The sequence below is a fragment of the Coffea arabica genome, chromosome 11c, assembly GCF_036785885.1.
Source record: "Coffea arabica cultivar ET-39 chromosome 11c, Coffea Arabica ET-39 HiFi, whole genome shotgun sequence".
NCBI classification, from domain to species: Eukaryota; Viridiplantae; Streptophyta; class Magnoliopsida; order Gentianales; family Rubiaceae; genus Coffea; species Coffea arabica.
The window spans coordinates 42812759-42833745 of NC_092330.1; the positions used below are offsets into that span (position 1 = coordinate 42812759).

The 20987-nt window shown below is 35.8% G+C and overlaps 1 protein-coding gene and 1 non-coding gene across 2 annotated transcripts; both read left to right on the top strand.

Annotated features, from left to right (window-relative positions):
- Positions 1-225: 225 nt before the first annotated feature.
- Positions 226-8258, top strand: LOC113715409 (uncharacterized). The gene is given in 7 exon segments (XM_027239593.2): positions 226-423; positions 661-1171; positions 3112-4029; positions 4031-4205; positions 4673-5092; positions 5742-7358; positions 7440-8258. Coding segments are annotated over 6 exon segments (4137 nt in total). The 5' UTR covers positions 226-423; positions 661-677; the 3' UTR covers positions 7953-8258.
- An 8206-nt stretch (positions 8259-16464) lies between these two features.
- On the top strand, positions 16465-18555 carry LOC113715410 (uncharacterized). Its single transcript, XR_011822916.1, has 2 exons — positions 16465-17081; positions 18121-18555. It is a non-coding gene; the product is annotated as an uncharacterized protein (transcript).
- The last annotated feature ends 2432 nt before the right edge of the window (positions 18556-20987 follow it).

Genomic DNA, 20987 nt, shown 5'->3' on the forward strand with positions numbered 1-20987 from the left:
TTAAAACGAAGGAAAGACGGACGGATGAAATCATGACGTCCCATCCAATGTGGACCTTCCGATGAATTTAGACGGTCCAACGTGTTGTTGTTAGCACGTGCCTTCGCATTATTGGCGTAATAATTCCAATTCTTGGGTGGAGTGTGGAAAGCAATAATCTGTACAACGGAGAGTTGACAGATCCAGTACCAAATTCTCAGTCTTAAAAAGAAAAAAACCGTATGACTTTTTCAACTTGCTAATCTCAATGGTCAATACTGTTACTCGTGCTGTGACTTTTGATTACTGCGACATGTCGTGGATTTGCTTCAACCAAAATAATTCTACTAATATATGCAACTCAACAAAAAAAATTTTCTTTGTATTGCCATTGTTGTTGAATTGGCAACTCAAGCTCAAAGAAAATCACCAGAATTTCTACAGGTAGGGTACAGAGGTAATATGCAGATTTTTTTTGTTTGTAGAAGTATTTCCAGGTGCATGTCGAAAAGTTAGAGGCATCCTCAACTATGATATTCGTTGCTTAATATGATCACCAAACAAGTTTCGTACTCCTAGTACTTATGAAGATGCGAAACTTTTATACGCCATTAAGTATATAAGGTGATAGCTTGTTTCAATAACCAATATATTAGCGTTTTCCGTTCACTCTGTTTGCAGTCTCCGGCGAATGAGAGATGGGCGACGAAGACGACGATGCTGCGTGGTTCTCATCGTCCAATTCAACCCCATCATATCGATTCAGGTGGGACGTGTTCCTGAGCTTCCGAGGCGAAGACACGCGCCACAACTTTACAGAACGACTCTACAATGAACTAGTACTCCGGGGGGTCAGAACTTTCCGGGATGATGAGGGACTAGAGAGAGGGGAAGAAATAGCGCCTAGTCTCGTGGACGCGATCAAAGACTCGGCGGCATCTATAGCGGTGATATCCGAGAATTACGCTAATTCAAAGTGGTGCCTGGAGGAGCTTGCTGTTATTTTGGAGTGTAAGAGGCTGATGCTGCCGGTGTTTTACGAGGTGGATCCTTCGGATGTGAGGCGACAAAAGGGTCCATTTGAGAAGGATTTTGGAAACCACGACACCGATGTGGCGGCTGATAAGGTAAGCCGGTGGAGGGATGCCATGAGCAGGGCTGGACGAATCTCCGGCTGGGATTCCAGGACTTGGTACGTACGTGCTACCTCCTGCTGCATCATTATTAACTTCCTCCTGCTCTTTGTCAAAGATATGCTGTAGGAGTACTCTTCTTTACCCTTTTTTTTTTCTTTTTTCATTTTTCCCCTTCTCTTTTACCCGTTTGGCAACACAATTGGTTGGAAACTTTTTTTTTTTTTTTAATATTTTCCTTTGGAGTTAATTTGTTCTTAGCTAAGTTAGGCATTTGGTGGGAATTGGGAGCATGTGTAAATTAATTATCTAATCTGAAGAAGGGATGAGCTCTCAATCTTCTTGTTTGAAAGCATTCTTCTCATTCTAGGACAAGAAAAAAGAAAACACTACCAACAAAATTAACTCATAAACCTAACACACACTATTTTGTTATACTCTTCCAACATCATCCCTTAAGAAACACGAACTCCTAATGAACCAATAACATTTACTAAAGAACCGATTTTCATGTCTGAAAAGACGATATTGATAGTCAATAAGCTCATGAGTTTATGAAGAGAGACGTTTAGATTGAATATTTATTATTGGGTATGTCATTGATATTATTGTTTTACAAACAGGTTTTCTAATTTATGTTTTTCCCTTTTAAAACCTCACATAAATTAGTTCTTGTTATAATACCTTATAAAGAAATTCAAATAATTTTAAATCCGGTGCAATGTACTCTTTCAAATGTCTATCTCATCTCATCTGGGAATGGCGTATGCTTCCCCATGCATGCGTGCATGGTGACATGGTCAACACACAATAAAATTAAAGCGACTTGGCTAAGCTTAGATCCTAAGTTTTCATTGACTTCATTAATTAATGAGTGAATGTACGATAATAGCTGTATTTAAGGTAGGTTGGAAACTTGTTTGTTTGATCGGAAGACAGTTCAATGCGTTGCTTTTGGCAAAGCTCAGTACACCAGAACAGCTTAGGTGCAAACGGTGTAATACTAGTTGATTCATAAAGATTTGTTTAATAGTTAGACTTTTGATTGTTGTAGAGTCTACACAAGTCTGCCTGTTTAATTGCTTAATTAATTTATTGCAAGCTATAAAGGACAACAAATTATAATTTCCGCCTTCCTTTATGGTTGGTTATTTATGTACTCACACATAACTGAGAATTTAAAAATTGATTTTAAGCAGTCGTTTCCTTGTCATGAGCTATTTAATGTATATGACCCTAGAGGCTATATCACATCCCTTTCACCATTTCAATTTAGCTTTCTTAATGGCAAAAAAAACGGAAAGAGATTAAAGAGTTGAAGGGTCTGATTACTTCCTATAACCTAATTGTCCAGAATGACTTCTGCGAAGCAGCTCATCATATTCTCATGCGCCAATCAAGTAATTATGGACTTGTTTTCGGTTGATTATTTTGATTGATTATAGATTCTGATTTTCGATAATCAGTTTTTGTGATATTGTCTGTTGCTTTTGTATTTTGATTATAAATTTTTTAATGACAAAAAAGCTAAAATTTATAATCACATAAATGGTAGCTTTTACTGATTCTGATTCTTCTCTCTAATCAGTTTCTATAGTCACATTTTGTAAAATCTAAAACAACCGAGAAGAAAGACCTGTGTGTGTTTCTATTTGTCTAAAATAATTGAACCAACTGCAAGTCAATGCAACACCTCACAACATTTGGGACTTCGAACTAAGAAAAATTGCATATTTGTTTTTCTAACTAGCTTACCCTTTTGCGACCCAAATATGGATACCTGTTCTTTTCCCGGACCTAACCAAAAAAAATAGGGAGGAGGTGGTAATATAAACGTTCCTCTCTGTGGTAATAAGGCTCGATGCTTGGAATTTGCAACGATACAAAATTATGATTTTTGGTCCATTAAACTTCACCTAAAAATAAATGATTGCAAAATGAGAATCAAGGTTGATAGACTTGTGGATTACTCTTGATGATACAGTATTTTTTATGTCAGGAATGAATTAGACCTTATCCATTCCCTAGTGAAGAAGATAATGGCAAAACTGAACGATACGCCCTTAGGCGTGGCCAAATATCCAGTTGGATTAAGTTCACGCCTTGATATACTGTTGAGAAAGCTAGATGTCAAAGGCAATGGTGTCCAGATTATTGGATTTCATGGCATGGGAGGGATTGGCAAAACCACTCTAGCTAAGGCTCTTTTTAATAAACTTGTCAGTCATTTTAAGACAAGGAGTTTTATCTCCAATGTCAGACAGATTTCACAGGATTCTGGTTTGACTTATCTACAAAGCAAATTTCTTGGTGATGTAAACTCAACCGTGCCACCAACAATACACGACATCGCCAGAGGAATCATTTATATCAAGGAAGCTGTTCACGATAAGCCAGTTCTTCTTGTTCTCGATGACATTGATGATGCAAACCAGTTAAACGCACTGGCTGGCGGGAGAGATTGGTTTTATGAAGGAAGTCGAATAATCATCACAACTCGAACTAAGGAAGTTTTACCCCAAAATATTGTTGATGAAGTTTATGAAGTAAATGGGCTAATTTACCCTGAAGCACTACAGTTGTTTAGCTATCATGCATTTGGAAGAGAGAAACCTAACATGGACTTTATGAAGCTGTCCGAGCAAATTGTGAATCTAACAGGAGGACTACCTTTGGCCCTGGAAGTGATTGGTTCTTCCATGTTCTATAAGAGGAGAAAAACAGAATGGATTGATGAACTGGAAAAGCTGAAACAAATTCGCCCCAATCATCTCCAGGATGTGTTAGAGATTAGCTTCAAAGGACTGGATGATCAAGAGAAGCGTGTATTTCTGGACCTTGCTTGTTTTTTTGTTAACAGCAACCTGATTAGAGAAGACGCAATTGACATTTTTAAGGGTTGTGGCTTCAATGCTGACAGATCTTACCGCCAGATCTTTGGTAAAGATCATTGAGGGAAATGTTTTGTGGATGCATGACCAAATCAGAGACATGGGAAGGCAAATTGTTCAACGTGAAAGCTATGCGGATGCTGGTAGATGCAGTAGACTCTGGAGTCAAGGTGAAATAATGATGGTATTGAAGAATCGTAAGGTATGAACTGAAAAACACACTTCATCTTTCCCTATTTATACTACATTAAGTGTGAATATAGTAAGTGACAGTTCATATTTTAACAAATCAGTCTAATTAAGCTCGAGTTCTTCAAAGTAACTTTCAATCTTGCTCGAGGTAACTGTGGCACCTCTTGATACTCATACTGAAATTACTACTGCATTGATACATGCCAACCTCATCAGGATTGAAGGTCATTACTTCATTCTGGTTGGATCTATTCTTTGATAACTGGAACCTCTTAGGCAGGGGTATGCTGCCAAGAAGCAAACTGCACCGAAGGCTACAAGTTGCTTTTTGGGAAAATTAGTAAAACAAAATGTCGCTTTCTGGATTTATATTTTATTTCCTGGATCTTAATTATTCTCCCCATGCTTGTATCTTTGAACCTTTCACCGCTTGAATCTGCTGATCTGGCTAATATAGTCCTTGAGTAATTAATACAGGGAACAAGAAGCATCGAGGGCATCACACTTGACTTGGGAAAAAAGCAGGAGTTGAGCAGTGAGAAGGCAGATAAGGTCAACGCAAGAAAATTCCCAGGCTTAGAATCAGCAGTTATATTCTTAAAGAAGCAGTACAAGAAACGTTTTGGGCATACTGCAAAAGAAGATGGAGACTTGCTTAACACAGAGTCCTTTAAGGGTATGGTGAATCTGAGGCTTCTCCAAATTAATCATGCGAAGTTGGAAGGTAACTTCGAGATACTACCTGCTGAATTGAAGTGGCTGCAATGGAAAGGATGCCCTTTAGAAAGCCTTCCTTCTGCTCTATTCTCCAGGGATGTTGCCATACTTGATATCTCTCAAAGCAGCATTGTGCAGCTGTGGGGTCACAGTTTTGTGGGTCATTGGCAGCGGAACAAGGTTAGTTTCATGATTCAATCACTAAATTCAATTTCTCTGTATATCTCTTCACCTTCCCCCTGAAGAAACAAATAAGAGTATCACTGAAAAAAACTCAAAAAGATAAGTACACATAGGTTTTCATACTGAACAAAGATTATGAGGAAGCCATCAATGAAATATATGAGTAGTTTTATCAAAAATGAATGACAAACTTTGTTCGGCAGTCTTCTATTTTTGAACTTTTTACCACATCCCTTAGATACCAAGAATCCCTTTATGACTTCTTGAGATTACCGTGAAAAGGTACACCAACTCTGCATCTGTGTCAGTTTTTTTATCTAATTATCTCAGGTAGTTGAACTACTAAGGAGGAAAAGCCAAACTTGTGTGGGGCATAAGATCCGTTTGCTAGGAGGTTGAGCCATTTTGTTCTCTATGAGATACATTTCAATCTTAATTGCTCATTAAGTGCTGACTTTTTGCAGCATCATCATTTAATTTTCCGCAGCATGATATTAATGCTTCAAAAAATTTGTGATTCGGGGTAAAAGTTAGACTTATTCGAATATAAACAAACTTCTGGGCTTGGTCACCTTCATCCTCTTAGCCTTTCAAGAATATGGTTAATCAGTTGATCTTTAACAAATAAAAATTTTCTGTTGCATAGATGACCAAGAAGCTGTTTGTAGTGAATGCCAGTAATTGCTATCATCTAAAAGAGATCCCTGATTTGTCCGGGTTCTGTTTAGAGAAGTTGATTCTTGAGCATTGCAAGGGACTAGTCAAGATCCATCACTCACTAGGTGATATGGGTACATTGACTTACTTGAACCTCAAAGAGTGTGAAAACCTTTTGGAGCTTCCAAGTGATATATCTGGGCTAAGGAATCTCGAGAAACTGATCCTTTCTGGTTGCATTCATTTAAGGGAATTACCAGAGGACTTGAGTGGTTTGAGATCCTTGAAAGAACTGCTACTTGATAGAACACCTATAATGAAATTACCGGACACTATATTCCGCCTAAAGAATCTTGAAGTGTTCAATTTGGCTGATTGCTATTGTCTAGATCTACTGCCTCATTCCATAGGAAATCTCAATTCTCTGAGGGAGCTTATTTTGAGTGGCACTGCTCTACAGAAACTGCCAGATTCTATTGGGAACTTGAGCAATCTCGAGTTGCTAAATTTGAGAATGTGCAAGTCCCTTACCTCAATTTCTAATTCAATTGGCAATCTTACTTCTTTGGTTGAACTTTGCCTCGGTGGAAGTTCAATCAAGGAATTACCAGCATCTATAGGTTCAATATCTCATCTCAAGTTCCTTATGCTTGATCATTGCCGATCCCTCAGTAAATTGCCTGATTCTATCGGCAGATTGTCATCTTTGGTTAGTCTTCATTTAGAAGGAACACAACTGAAGGAAATTCCAGATCAGGTAGGTGCATTAAATAACCTTGAGCAGCTCAAGTTGGGGAGCATTGAACTGCTGGATTCTATACCAGGCTCAATTGGCGGAATGTTGTGTCTGAGAGATGTGGAGTTGGATAATCTCTCAATAGCAGAGTTGCCAGAATCCATAGGCTTATTGGAGAGACTTGACACTTTAAAATTGAACAACTGCAAGAATCTTCGAAAACTACCTGCTTCAATTGGAAACTTGGCAAGTTTGCGGTACCTTTATATGGATAAAAATGCAGTGACTGAATTACCTGATGAAATTGGAAGGCTATCATGTTTAAAAGTACTAAGAATGGCAAAACAACCTGATTCTGGAGCGCCTAATAACAATGGCAGGGAATCCAATCAGACAGATTTGGTTGCCGAGCACCAAATTGAGCCTGTAGTACTTCCGAAATCCTTTTCAGGCCTCTCCTCATTGGAAGAACTGGATGCCCGATCCTGGAGAATATCAGGAAAGTTGTCTGATGATCTTGAGAAGTTATCTTCACTGCAGACTCTGAATCTTGGTGATAATGATTTTCGCCTACTTCCCTCCAGCTTGAGGGGACTTTCTGTTCTCAAAAAGTTGCTTCTACCCAAATGCAAAGAGCTCAAACTTCTCCCCCCGCTTCCTTCAAGCTTGGTTGAGTTAAACGTCGCCAATTGTTATGCATTGGAATATCTAGCTGATATATCAAGCTTGGGAAATCTAGAGGAACTTCAACTTACTAATTGCAAGAAGATAACAGATATTCCCGGCCTTGAATGTTTGAAGTCATTGAGAAGGCTATACACGGGTGGTTGCAATTCATGTTTGCCAGCTATTAAAAAACGACTTTCCAAGGTTCTTTCCTTTTTTCTTCATTTTCATTATAGTTAAATTATCCTAAATGACAAGTATAAGCAAATGTTTTACGTCTTGCAGGAAGCTTTAAGGCATATAATCTATCTGTGTGTTCCCGGCACTGAAATTCCGAGTTGGTTTGCTCCGGAATTGCCTCGTTTTTCAATTCGAAAGAATCTCAAACTTAAGGCTGTGATTATAGGTGTCGTAGTCTCTCTTGATCAACAAGTTGAGGACAACTTCAGAAAGAAACTTCCAGCCATCGTTGATATACAAGCCAAGATCATCAGATTGAATGATGCCATTTTCACCAAAGCGTTGTACTTACTTGGAGTTCCCGACACAGACGAGGATCAGCTATACTTGTGTCGATTTCACGAGTTTCAGCAGCTCGTCTTCATGTTGGAAGATGGTGATAAGATAGCGGTGACAATGAGAGAAAACCCGCGGTTTAATGGCCTTAAGCTTAAAAAGCATGGAATTCACTTGGTTTTCGAGGGCGATGATGACTACGATGAGAATGATGAGGAACTCTTTGATGAATCCCATCAGTCAGTGTCGAAGAAGCTTGCAAACTTCTTCAGTTCCTTGTGATGGATACTCTGTAGCTGTTGACTCTAAATTTCAGATTAAACATTTCAAGTGCGTTTGGACGTATGGCACACAACTTTACCACTAATTTTTCATGGTGGAATTCTACGTAATCTAACCCCATTATTTTCATCAGTTCTTTCGACACTGATACATGATCATGAAAGATGAGTCTTCCATCTTTGATGTAAAATGAAGTTACACTTCATTATAGTTTGTGTAAGAGAAAAACAACGTGAAGACAAGGAAATGAAAGCAAGAAAAAAGAAAGGCATAATTTCAGAAATCTCCCTTGAGATTTTTCATATATCACTTGGCTCCCCAGAGGTTTTTAAAGCCTCACTTGCCTCCTTTGGATTGACATTTATTGTAACATTTTAGCTCGTTTGAAGGAAATACAAGAAAGATAAAATTTTTATTCTAATATTACTCTTATGATATCTTGCTTATGAAGTTTACAATAGCAATAAAAAATAAAAAAAAAAGTTAAATTCTTATAACGTATATATTTCTTGACTTGAACTATTTATTTTTGTTGTATTGAAATAAAAGCAAAATTTACATCTTGAAAAATTCACATGTATAAAGAGATTATTTTAATTTTCAGTTTACTTAAATTACATCATGTATTAAATATATTTCCTAAAAAAATTTCTTCACTTCCTTATAATTGTCCACAAAATTTTTCAAAGTGTCAATTACTCACCAAAATCCTTCTAAGAGATTGACTTTGACTAGATTTAATTTGCCCACGGTCTTTGTTGTTCCACCACGATCTCGGTATAGAGAAATATGGACCATTATTAGATATCAATTTACTTTTTCAATCTACATATTTTGGTTTAAGTTTTTATTTTATCGGTTAAATAGTTATTAGAGCAAGGGTAATATTATCAATTTATGGTTTTGATAGAAATATTTAGGCCCTGATTGATAACCCAGGTCAACACTTAAATTTAATGGATTCAGATCTTAACATATTCAAACCGTTTGATAAAAAAAAATTGAACATTTAAATGAATTAAAGTGGCACTGAATTTCTTAGACAAAACTTGCTTTCAAACTAAATGATAAACTATTCACTTATCATTGAATGTAATATGTACTCAAATATATTAGATTTAATACTTAACAATTCAATCACTTAATAGATTCAGACTTCAAATTTCAAATTTCAGATTTCAGTTTTATCAAACGCACTCTTAGTCTTATTAATTTGATATGGAAGGTCAATGAGAATTTAAAAATTTTTAGGGGAGTTGACTGATATTATTAGAAACCTCAAGGAGGTTTTTGAAATTACTAATATACTGTTGCTTTGTTCCCTAACAATACTAGTGTAACAGTAAGTAATAATGATGTCACACGTCTCGTCCTTTACATTTGCATCTGTTTAGCGCATTCGACTTATCAAATAATCTTTTGATTTTTTTTTCCCCCTTTTCGATTGCTAAAAGTTCTAGAATTGTTGAAGATTTGTTACAAGTTAACAAATTTAGCACCCACTGTTGACCCTCATTCGTTCCTATCCCAGACCTAGTTTTCGATGATTAATTGCAGCAGGAAAGGCGTTTGAAATTCATGTAACTTTAAGCAATAATTAGGATTTTTGCTTGACCGTGCGCACTGCATTAATCGTTATAATCAACTTGAGTATGAGCTAGCTTTTTATGCTAAATCCTTTTAACCTTATCATCGACCCCTTAAAGAATTTTTTTTTTCTAAATTATGTCAAGCGATTCATGTTGGATGATTTTCAACAATGTACTTAATATGATGCTCTGCTTTCTTATTAAAAAAAAAAAATGCGATCCAATCACTTTTTTTTTTAATTTCTTTTAAAGTAGGGGAATGACGGGATTTGAGAAGAAGGATTTGAATCCAAAATTTCTGATCTGTTGAGCCAACTACCTAGATTATGATAGTTAAGTTTAATTAATATATAATGGCGCTGGTTTCACTACAATTGGGCTTTTGGTTCTATCCTAGTAATTAAATTTGGCAAAACTTTTTGACTTCAGCCGTTTAAAATCTCAAGCATTTATATATTTGCGCTTTCATATAGACTAGCTGATGAAATGAAGGACATTCTGGGGGCTAGTTTATGATTTCTTGATGATCGAATGGAGATGCATTCGATGAAAAACGATATATCTGTTTAGAAGGACAGCTTTCAATTTCCATTCATTCTTCAAATCTATTTGGATGGATCAAGAAATCACGTGGTGTCAAATTGTCAAAACTAGTTTGTTTTTATACCAGTACAAAAATGGGAGGCTCTCTACCTTGAAAAAGAAAAACGAAAAGCTTTACCAGAAACCCTCATAATTTCTCTTCTTTTCTATTTACTACTTTTGCTGCCGTAGTAATAATGATGATTCAATTCGCTAAATTGCTGTAGCAATGTTTTTTTTTTTTTTTTAAGTTTTTTTTGTCCTTAAAAATTATGAGCATTAATAAAAAAAAAAACTAAAGTGAAAATCGATGTCGAAAAGGAACAGACCTTTGAATTGGGTTTTTGTCCATATTAAATGGAAGGGCATGAAAATGGCATTTACATGATTTGGGCCCGTTATGCATGGCGGCCTAACCCTAACATAGTGATGACACGAACGGGGATGACGTCGACGATGATGCTGCAGAGCCGCCGGATCCAGCTTCATAGTCAACTCGTTCGTGAATCAACTGCACCGAGTCCTTCCGTAAAATTACAGCTATTTTAGCTTTTGGTTGATAAATTGGACTGATGGTCCCCGCTCTCAAAATGATTTTTTGATTCATTCATGGGAGCAAATCGCATTATTTCAATTCTAAAACTCATTTCAGGTGACTTTTTCTTGTTACAAAAACAAAAGAAAATTAATCAGCACAAATCTTCTATCATGTATAAAATAATCCAAGTCCAACAACGAGATCCGCAAATTGTTCCAAATATATTTAAACTGAAAACCAATAACAACAATGTAGAATACCAAGTACCAATTAGACTAGGTCCTCGGCCGCACCTCCTGCCACCAATTGGCTGGATGGTATTGGTCTGTGGGTCCCCTTTAGACTAGTCACTGACTCGGCTGTTCGATGCCTTCTGAGTGTGTTTAATCTAATTGTGTGTGTTGGTTTCTTCTGTCGATGGAAAGAAAAAAAAAATTAGACTAGGTCAAAGGAGAAACGAATGAAGAAAAGCAAAAATATAGAAACACAATAATAAATTATAAGTACGTGGTATTTTTTTGGCCCCTGAAATCGAAATCAACTGGTGGTCACGTGATATTTTGAGACTAAAAATCTCCTGAGATAGTTTTTAAAATTAAAATGGTGCGATTTGTATATATGAGAGACAAATTTACGTAATTTTGTAAGTGAGAGAGCAAATAAGTACAAAATAAAAGCAGCATGTAAGACGTTGAAATTGCAGATTTTGATTAGAAGCTTGTTTTGTACTCATTATAACACTATTACCAACCAAATAGTTAATTCTGGATTTTTAGTTGGGTGAATTACTAATAATATCTTGTAATTTTGTATATTAATTATTACATGATCCCTTAACATTTTCAAACATCGATCTTGATATATAACCACTCTATAATTTTGTGTAAAGTGAAAAATGAACAAAAAGTATCTTCTTTATTATGACAATTGATTCAGACACTCGAGTGGTGAAATTATAATACAGCATCTATTTAATCTCTTGCGACTTTGCATAAATTTCTACTTATTATTTTGCATACATCTACATGGTTCTCCTACTGTTTTCTGCAAATTAGTTAGACCCTCGTTCTGTTTTGTACTTAAGTAAGGGTATTGTTGATATTTCAACTAACAACATTGCATAGTTTTTTTTTTTTTTTTGTCAAATATCTACCTTAATTACACAAAATTACAAGAAGATTATGTGGATATTTTGAAACACTAAGAGTCATGTGGTAATTGTGCGAAACCACGAGGGGATTTACTAATAATTTACCATTTTTAGTTTGATTTGTACGAGTGGCAAAAAATATTTAACTCGATCCTTACAAAATAAACCCACCATGAAAGAAACTTGTGCGAGAAAAATAAAAAGTCTCCAAATTAGAAAGATTGGCCCATTGGCACTTGAAGGATGCATCTTGATCTTGGAAAGGAGCTGAAAGAGGAGCGTGATTAGACACCGGGGAAGTGTATGCCTTTTTGCCTAATAAACGATGAGTGTTGGGAGCATATGGAATCCTCATGAGTTTTGGGCACTTTTTATGCTACCTGTTCACTTATTCTCTCCTGCTTTCCATTTGCTACAAACCATGTCGAATTTTAAAGCGCATTGCATAAAGTTGTCGTGTACGAATCCATAAAGAGGATAAGATAATTAATTATGCAAAGGAAACACGACTAAACAATATTAGTATTATTAATTTCTTTCGAGACCAACGAAAATTGACTTTCCATGAGTCCCCGGCCTGGGAGAGAATAATCAACCTGCATAAATGTTAGCCTTCTCCAAGCAATTTTATTTGCCAATAGCTATCAGGATGGATATTATCATCTGCTCGGCTCCATATATATCTACTCTTACTATTTAAGCAGCTAGCAAAGGGGATTCTCAAAGTGAGACAAACTTACTGTGCTGCTTCATTTCATGTTCCCACGAGTCTTTTTTTCTTTTTTTTTTTTTTGGGGGGGTTGGAATATTCATGATGCGCATTTAATTTCTTTGTGCAGCCATTCCGACTGAGAAACCTTTTTGGCTTTTGACCATACGAAGTCGATCCTCTCTGACCTATATAAGCTCAGAGAAATTAGGAAAAGAACTATACTAGAATTTTGGGACGTTGACAGATAGCTAACAAGCAGCTGGAGATATGCCCTTCGAGCCAATAACAGTGAGCCTTCTTTATGAAACTTCAGTGAGAGTTACTTATGGTTTATGTCATTGGAACCAATGCTCTTGTTTACTGGCTCTAGCATCCGATGTAAATCTCTTTATTCTCTCAATCATCAATACCTACCAAGCAGCAACAAACACATTGTCATTGATAAGCTCGAGTGAGCGACTCCAGCTGTACCTTTTCTTTTTCTTTTTTCCTAAAGATACTTAATTTGCATTGTTAGCTAGCCTAGCCATTATGTATGTACGTGGTATGTGAGTTTTATCTGCAGTCTGGGGTCGATTGGATGATCTGTGTTTGATTGCCTTATGTGTGTATTTGAGTTCCAAAATATTAACTCTTCACCACGCCATATGCTGTAGCAGACAGATTATATCTATTACAGCATCAACTGACGAATCGCAACTCAGAGTAATCCACAAAATGATGGTAACTGCAACTCAAATGGATTGGTTGGTTGTTTTCATATCTCATTAGTCCACGAGCATTTGATTAATTCGTAGAATTTTTTTAATTTCTGTCGCCATGCTCTGCGTTATCAGGGCTTTTCTTAAGTAGATTTAAGTTGTTCTCACCATTAATTGTGACATTAGAGATATATTAATATTTCCTACACTGTCAGTCAGTGTATATATTAACGGGGTTGAATGAATGCCACATTATTTGAATTTGAATTTAAACATCAAATTTCGTATATGTAGGATGCATCTAGACCCGCTAATGCATATACTGTCATTCTCAGTGTATAAAAGAGTTATAAACCAAGAAATACTGCTTTCTCCCCGAACCCTACCGGTTATGTGTTATCTGAAGGACACAAAAAGAGAGCAAATTGTGCCCAAGCACGTGTAATAACCTTTGTTGTGTTGGTGTTAATTATTAATCTTGCCTGTGAAGCCATTTATACTACTACTGTTTGATCCGAGCATTGATTCTCCAAGAGGGGGCCAACTTTTGTATTTTTCCCTGTTTGTATAATGTCCTCAAAATGATGCTCTCTATTCAACTGGAGGAAGGGTGTAGGGGATATTATTCCGTTTGATCAACAGAACAGAAAAGGAACCAGCTGAAACGATAGACAGTTAATATGAATATATGTCACACTTCTGCTTGGTTTGCTCCATGGAGGCCGGAACCCGCTTTTCATTTCAATCTGGCGAAGCAACAGATGCAATCAATCTTGTAATACTATATGAAATCTAGTACAGAAGTTTCTGCTAAATATTCCAATTCCCATCTTCATAAAAGATCATATCTATCTCCATCGTGATGGGATTTAATTTGCAAACCACTTCAACTAAGAGTGGCTCAAGTTATTGAAGCATCTACGTGGGCCAAAGACAATTGAAGCAAAACAACTACTCAGATACATTGTAACTTTAGTAATTTTTTATCTAGAAAATTAGGATTTAGCATTGAAATGTTAAATCATGTATATCAAAGAAACTAGCTGGTCAATCTAAACTTTGTGCAAAACATGATTGTTTTACATGTTAAACTTTCTAACTACGTTCGCCAAAAGCATAATAAACTATTCCGGTGATTTGGTACACCAGCGGTTAAGTATGTGGGGCAAGGACACAATTGATTTAAAATCAAAGAGCACCTTTTGTAAAACATTTAGCAGCTAAATGAACATGATGAGAACCCCTTTTCGAGTTTAAGTAAAAGAATTGCCCTTTTTCTTTTTCTTTTTTTTTTTTAACTCCAGCTTAATGTACTTAAAAGTTTGGCGTGTCTTACTCTTACCAGAAAAATATGACAAGTACATTTCTTGATTGAAACCCGCATGGCGATCAAGCATGCACAAATTTCTGAGTCCGAGCTCGATTGCTTGTAGAAGTATCAATCACAATCTATAAGTATGTTTACCCGTCCACCAATAAGTGGATTTGGATATGTAATGAACTTTAAATATGTCTAAATGGATACCCAATTAAATTTATTTAATTAGTAGGTAGTGGGTTGACTTGACTCGTTTATTTATATTCATTTAAAAATAATTATGCATTTAAACTCAAATTTTAGTGGGTGTTAAGTAAATAAGTATGAATTTTGTACTGATCTGATAACAAATAGAATATCGTTATTTCTTGTCAAATAACATGTGAAAAAAAAGTAAAATTTCAAGTGAGTTATAAATGAATAATTGGGTATATCCAATACTCATTCATTAAATGAGCATAAACAAATTGGTTCATTTTGACCCTGTTTATTAAATAGGTACAAATGGATCGACACAAATATGATTTGCCCAAATCCATCGAGTTACTCATTTTGACACCTCTAATTGCATGATGTCAATATTTTCTTGCTTTAGAGAACAAAAATTTACCTTAAAAGTTGTTGATTGTTCAAATCAATCCTTCTAAAGGATTTTAAACTTTGTACAATCTAACTTTATAGCACATTTTAAAGATAAAACTATTTCATACGCCAACTTTAACTTTGCAGAATTCGTCCAGACTTTAAAAAAAAAAAAAAAAAAGGGGGGGGGGGGGTTTGCACCCTTCCCAATATTGAATAGTTTATTGAGAGCTTGTTATAATAACAAAAAAGAAATAGAATAACTGAAATTCCTTTACTTCATAATGATGCGACCTAGTGCCGTTTTATTTTGGCTGAAGCTTGGTATCTAGCGTATAAATAATTTGGGCCTTTATAGTGAAGATCTTCCCCGAAAAGCTATATCCAAGTGAGCGATGCCAAGGCTGAAGATTGACAACAAAAAAAAAAAAAAAAGTGAGCGATGCCAAGGCACGAGCTCAGCAGTTGAAATTTTCGTCCTAACTTAAGTCGCACAAACAATTCAATGATTCATTTGTTCTCCAAAAGAGATTGCGCGAATATAACCAAAAATTTTGTCGCCATTGTGGCCCCCTAATCCACGAACCATTTTTCATTCAAATAAGATCAATAAATTAACTTATTAGAAAAAGGAAAAGGCTGACAAATTTTCAAACTCAAATAATACGGCACACAATATACGAACGTGCTCTCAGATAACTTCGATAGTTTAATCAAAATGAATACTAGTTTTCTTTTTTCTTTTTTTTTTTCTTGGGTTGAAAAGTAGCCCCACGAATACCATCGTCCAGTTCTTTAATTTCTTAATTTTGTTGTTCTGAATATCAGTTTTCATCAATTTCAAGAACTGATGTTTCTTGACAAAGAGGAGACAGCGATGTTGCATTTGAATGATATATGATAAGTTCTTTCTGACCATTTTGCTAATTTTTAGCTAGCTTCGTGCTTGAGTCAAAGTTAGACGAGGAAGGCCAACTATTTGAAGATCAGTGGCGTTTATGGATCACATACGAGTCTCTAAGGTGCAAAAATGATTGACTCATGCAGAAAATGTAGTTTCAAATTTTCTGAAATGTACCAAATATTCCATCATTACCGTGGAAGATATTTAACTATTTGAAATTTTAGAACTCATGCAGTTAAATAGTTTCCTGGGAATCCAGCAATCAAAGAACTGTACGTAAGGAATTATAGTTTGGCATGCTATTGCTGGTATCGTATGTGCATGAAAATACACAAACCAAAGCAAAAAAGACAATGTGGTATAAGGTAAGGGGGTCCTAAAATCAGTATAAAGCAATGTCTTCCCTCCATGTCACGTTCGAACCAGCTCACCTCTCTCTCTCTCTAGCTTCGAGAAAGGAACCGAATCGCTCCAATCTATAAAGAAAACCAACCATCCGTATCCCTTGCAGTAAACCCCCCCCCCCCCCGGCACCCACAACCCCCGGCCTGGTCTAGCAGCTAAGACATCACCACTTTTAGCCTTAGCACAAATCATCCTATTCTTTGTCTTTCTCGTTTGCTCTCCACCTCAAAATTTTATTACTCTCATTTATATGCTCCAAAGGTACAACACTTACGTTTGTTGCCAATTCTTGTTTTGTTCCGTCCATCATCTATATTCTTGATCAGGAAAAACTTCTTGATCACGGAAAAAGGTGCAGCAATCTTGAAGTTGATATATATTTAGAGCCAAAGAAATGAATTGCGGCAGAAGTGGCAGGTGGTGCTCAGAGGTTTTGTTTCGAAGACTTGTGCTGGTAGGACTCATTTTGTTCTTGTGGGTAGGCATCTTAGAGAATGAAGCGGCAACGCTAAATTCTGAGGTAGCAGGTGGAAGTTGGAAGCATATGGAACTGATAGGAAAGAGGCTTCTTAATGCTCATAAACATTTGGAAATTAACTTTGTCAGCAAAAGAAGAGTTCCAAATGGACCAGACCCCATCCACAACAGGTTTGCACTTGTTGAGTTTACTTACTCTGATTGTATTCTCGCGATCTGCATGCTTTCAAATTCAATTGTCTCTTGGTATATTTCACCGCCATGCTGATTTAATTAAGTAATAGTGGTGGATGAAAATTAGAGTATAATTCTGGTGTGATTATACTGACTTCTGTGATAAGTATTTGATTTAATTTAGTCGTTTCTTGACTATCACCATTAAAAAAAATTCTTTTCTTTCTCTAAATTATAGAGCGAAACTTAAACATCCATAACCTAGTTCATCAAGAATTAAGCTCTTTGTTCCTATTCTTCATCATTTTCTAGTCATGTGAAAGCCGATGTTATATACAATAAACAGATGGATTACACCTATATCATTAGTCAATGATTATATAAAGTCATATCCACTGTAGCCCAACTTTGGCCGATCACCACCGAATTAGATTAGAGAATATTAGCTTATACTCTATTTTACAAGTTCCCCGACCATCTTTGATCATGTAGGGACGAAGCATGTCAAACGGATATGTAGTGTTTTTCCTCACTTTACAACATAATCTTTGACCATAATTCATACTTTCTTCAATTATGTTAAAGGCCCACGAAAAAAAAAATGAAGAAAAGTATTGGCTAAGAGGCTTTCTCTTAATCCATGTGTTTAAGCTACATACATACATATATATATATATATATATATATTCATGTTGTTCTCTCCACTTACGAGGCCTTTAAGTTAACCTTTTGATGTTGTCCTCTTTTCTTTCTCTTTTTCTTCTTTTCCCTTCCTTTCGTCCTTTATCCTCACACCTAAGCACCTTAATTTAATCAGAAATATATGTATCATTGATAAATGGGGGCTGCAGTTTTTGGTCAGGCATCTTCTTTACCAAAAGTGAATAATCGTACTTCTAGATTTCAGAAACACAAACTAGCTACTGGAGATAGTCTTTACCAAAAAATAATAGGACAGAAGCTTGATCATGCAATAGAAATAAGTTCCCGCTTTATAATTATTGGCACTGAATCAAACTTGCTTCATTCTCAACAGAAGGGCTGGCAACTCTCATCGGCCACCAGGTCGAGCATAGGAGACTCCAAGAGAAGCTACGATTTAACGCAGAGGAGACTGCAGGCCATCATTTGCTTTCTTGTATGTACTTCTTGGAAATGTGACCACGTCTTATTGACAGCGTTTGAGAAATCCCAGATTGTTTAGATTTTTTACTGACTTGATCAATTTGCTAGGTTCGTGGGAGTTAATGGAATCTTGGGGATGTGTTTTTAGACAAGGAAAGAAAATGTTGTCAAAAAAACAGACGAGCTAACTGTTGTAGGAATGTAGAATCCTTTTTTTTTTTTTTTTTCCTTTCTAAATGTGTTTTGGACAAGTGTACAACTAGTTGTTCTAGAGAAAAGAGACGGAGTCTTGAGAGTCGAGATCAGGCAGTCGAAATTTTGGAAGTGGAAGAACAAGTTTGATGGATACTAGCTAGCTCTCATTTACAAAAGTTGATGGAACATAAAAAATTAAGCAACCAGAAAAGTTTTTAGCAGCCATGCATGCATGCACACTAGGGAGAATCTCTATCTGTCTGATCAATCAGCTATGCTTTTAATTTTGTTTCAAAGTCATTTCACGTACTCTTCTTTTAAATATTTATCCAACTTCTTAATAGGTATGTGTTCCAAAAACAAAAGCAAATCCACCATTTAAAGGTGTTTGCACCACGTAAAAAAGAAGAAAAAGGTGAAAGCATCTCGTGTTAGTCTTTATCACTGGATTCTTTGGCACTGTAATGTGTATGGTGTACCATACACTGTTTTGGACTGTGACCTATTCAAACTTACAAAGCTATGCCAGGCTCTGCAGTCTCGTGGCTTGGAAAAAGGGCGGCCAAAATTAAGTCGAAACTAAAAATTATAGAGTACTAGTAGTATTTCTATTCCATTAATTCCTTCGGAATGTGAGGTGATGGATGGAACTCCGAATGCATCACTACTTATGCTTTTTATTTCTCTTTTCCTTTTGGTTTTTACTTAGAAGCAAGCAAGACTTGGTCTAAAGTTATTGAGATTCAACAAGTGGGACAATTTACCGGAAAGGGATAAAAGAAAAAGAGATTCAGAGGACAGGATCTTTAGTTGCATGCATGAAAGGGAGGCCTCATTGTCCCTGAATGAAACTTCGAATACTGATTTCGTCTTCTAGTTTGTCGTAGCAGGCTTTTGTTTTCCACAAGAAGTAAATTAAAGCTTAATCATGTATCAACGAAGAAAGCATAAGAGGATCCCTCTGCTGGAATTAGATCTATACTTGGCGCTGATGTGATGGAGATCAGATCACTAACCCCCCCCCCCCCCCCCCCCCCCCGTTTTGTGGCGTCCTCGAGTCTGTAAACGACTCAACTCTCCCTTGTAACTCAACTATGATGCTTGCATATTCCAGAGTCTAAAATTATGAAGAGCAAAAGAGTAAGATCAGTGATCTATGTTGAATATGGTAAAACTGCCCTCAGTGTCAAAAGTTTTTGTACTGCTATATATCTTCCTGTAGTATATATAGTTTATACACAAATTAATCAAGTGACAGAAATCTTGAGGATTAATTCACAACACAAGAAGAATATATGAGCAGGTAATTTTAAAATAGCGGCCAAAAGTGACTACTGACTGAAGTAACAGTCAGGTTGGAATCAAACCCCACCACCTAATTTATAAGTAGAATTTCCAACTCCGCCATTGACTACTTCCTGTTGGTCAGCTGAACACATCAATGTTTTATGACTGAAATGTGATTCAACAGTAGCAAAATCTAACAGCCAACTTTGAAGTCAACTTGGAGTGCAAATTGAAATAGTCTACAAGGAAAGAACTAAATGGATTTCATTATTTCCAAAAAAAAAAAAAAATGGTTTGGAAATCTCCCTCGCAAATAGTACTAGATTAATTTTGATTTATTTTCGAAAAAAAATTGTGTCACACTTACATAAACGTTGTTTTAGCCACATAATCCTCCTCGTGGATGAGACTCCTCTCCTCCTTGGTATGATTCTAAGTGAAATATTTATAGGATTAACTTTTTATAAACGGACAGTATATTGATTTTTTTTTTTACACTTACAGCTTTGTATATATGCCATATGCGTATGACTTGAGTTTCAAATTTAAATTCATAGTATGTGGTATTGTTCTAAATTCGTTGCATGAAACATATCCAAAATTTGAATTTCAAATTCAATTTTACAATAGTTACTATAGTTATCATTCAATTCGAAATTGACAAAATACACACTGTCAGTATATAAAAAATTAATTTTTTTTGTAAACACAAATAATTTTGGACAAATGGTGTTTGGATTGTAAATTTTTTTAAATAATATTTTACTTGTATCAAAAACACATTTTTTTATATTCTTAACCATTTTTTTATTTCACATACATCATATCACAAAAAACATTATAATAATTAATTCAAATAATATTTCAAATAGGGAAAATGACCTGTTTCATCCCTCACATTTCGTAAAAATATTCTGTTCGTCCCTCACATTTAAAACGAAGCAAATTGGTCCTTCACATTTAAAAACCCAAGCTTTTACATCCTAAAAATAAACTCTTAGTTGTGAATCAAACCATCTAACAACCCGGTTACAAATTTTGAGGGTAGAATACTCGCAAGAACATATTTCCAACAAATAAATTAAACCAATTAAACAATCTTAATTAAAACCCATTTGTTTTTTCAAAAGAACGAAATAGTGCTAAAGCTCTCAAGCACTAAACCTTTAGTGCAACAAAACTGAGGAATATGTCTAAGGGTTTAGTGCTTGAGAGTTTTAGCATTATTTCGTTCTTTTGAAGAAGCAAATGGGTTTTAATTAAGATTTTTTAATTGTTTTAATTTATTTGTTGGAA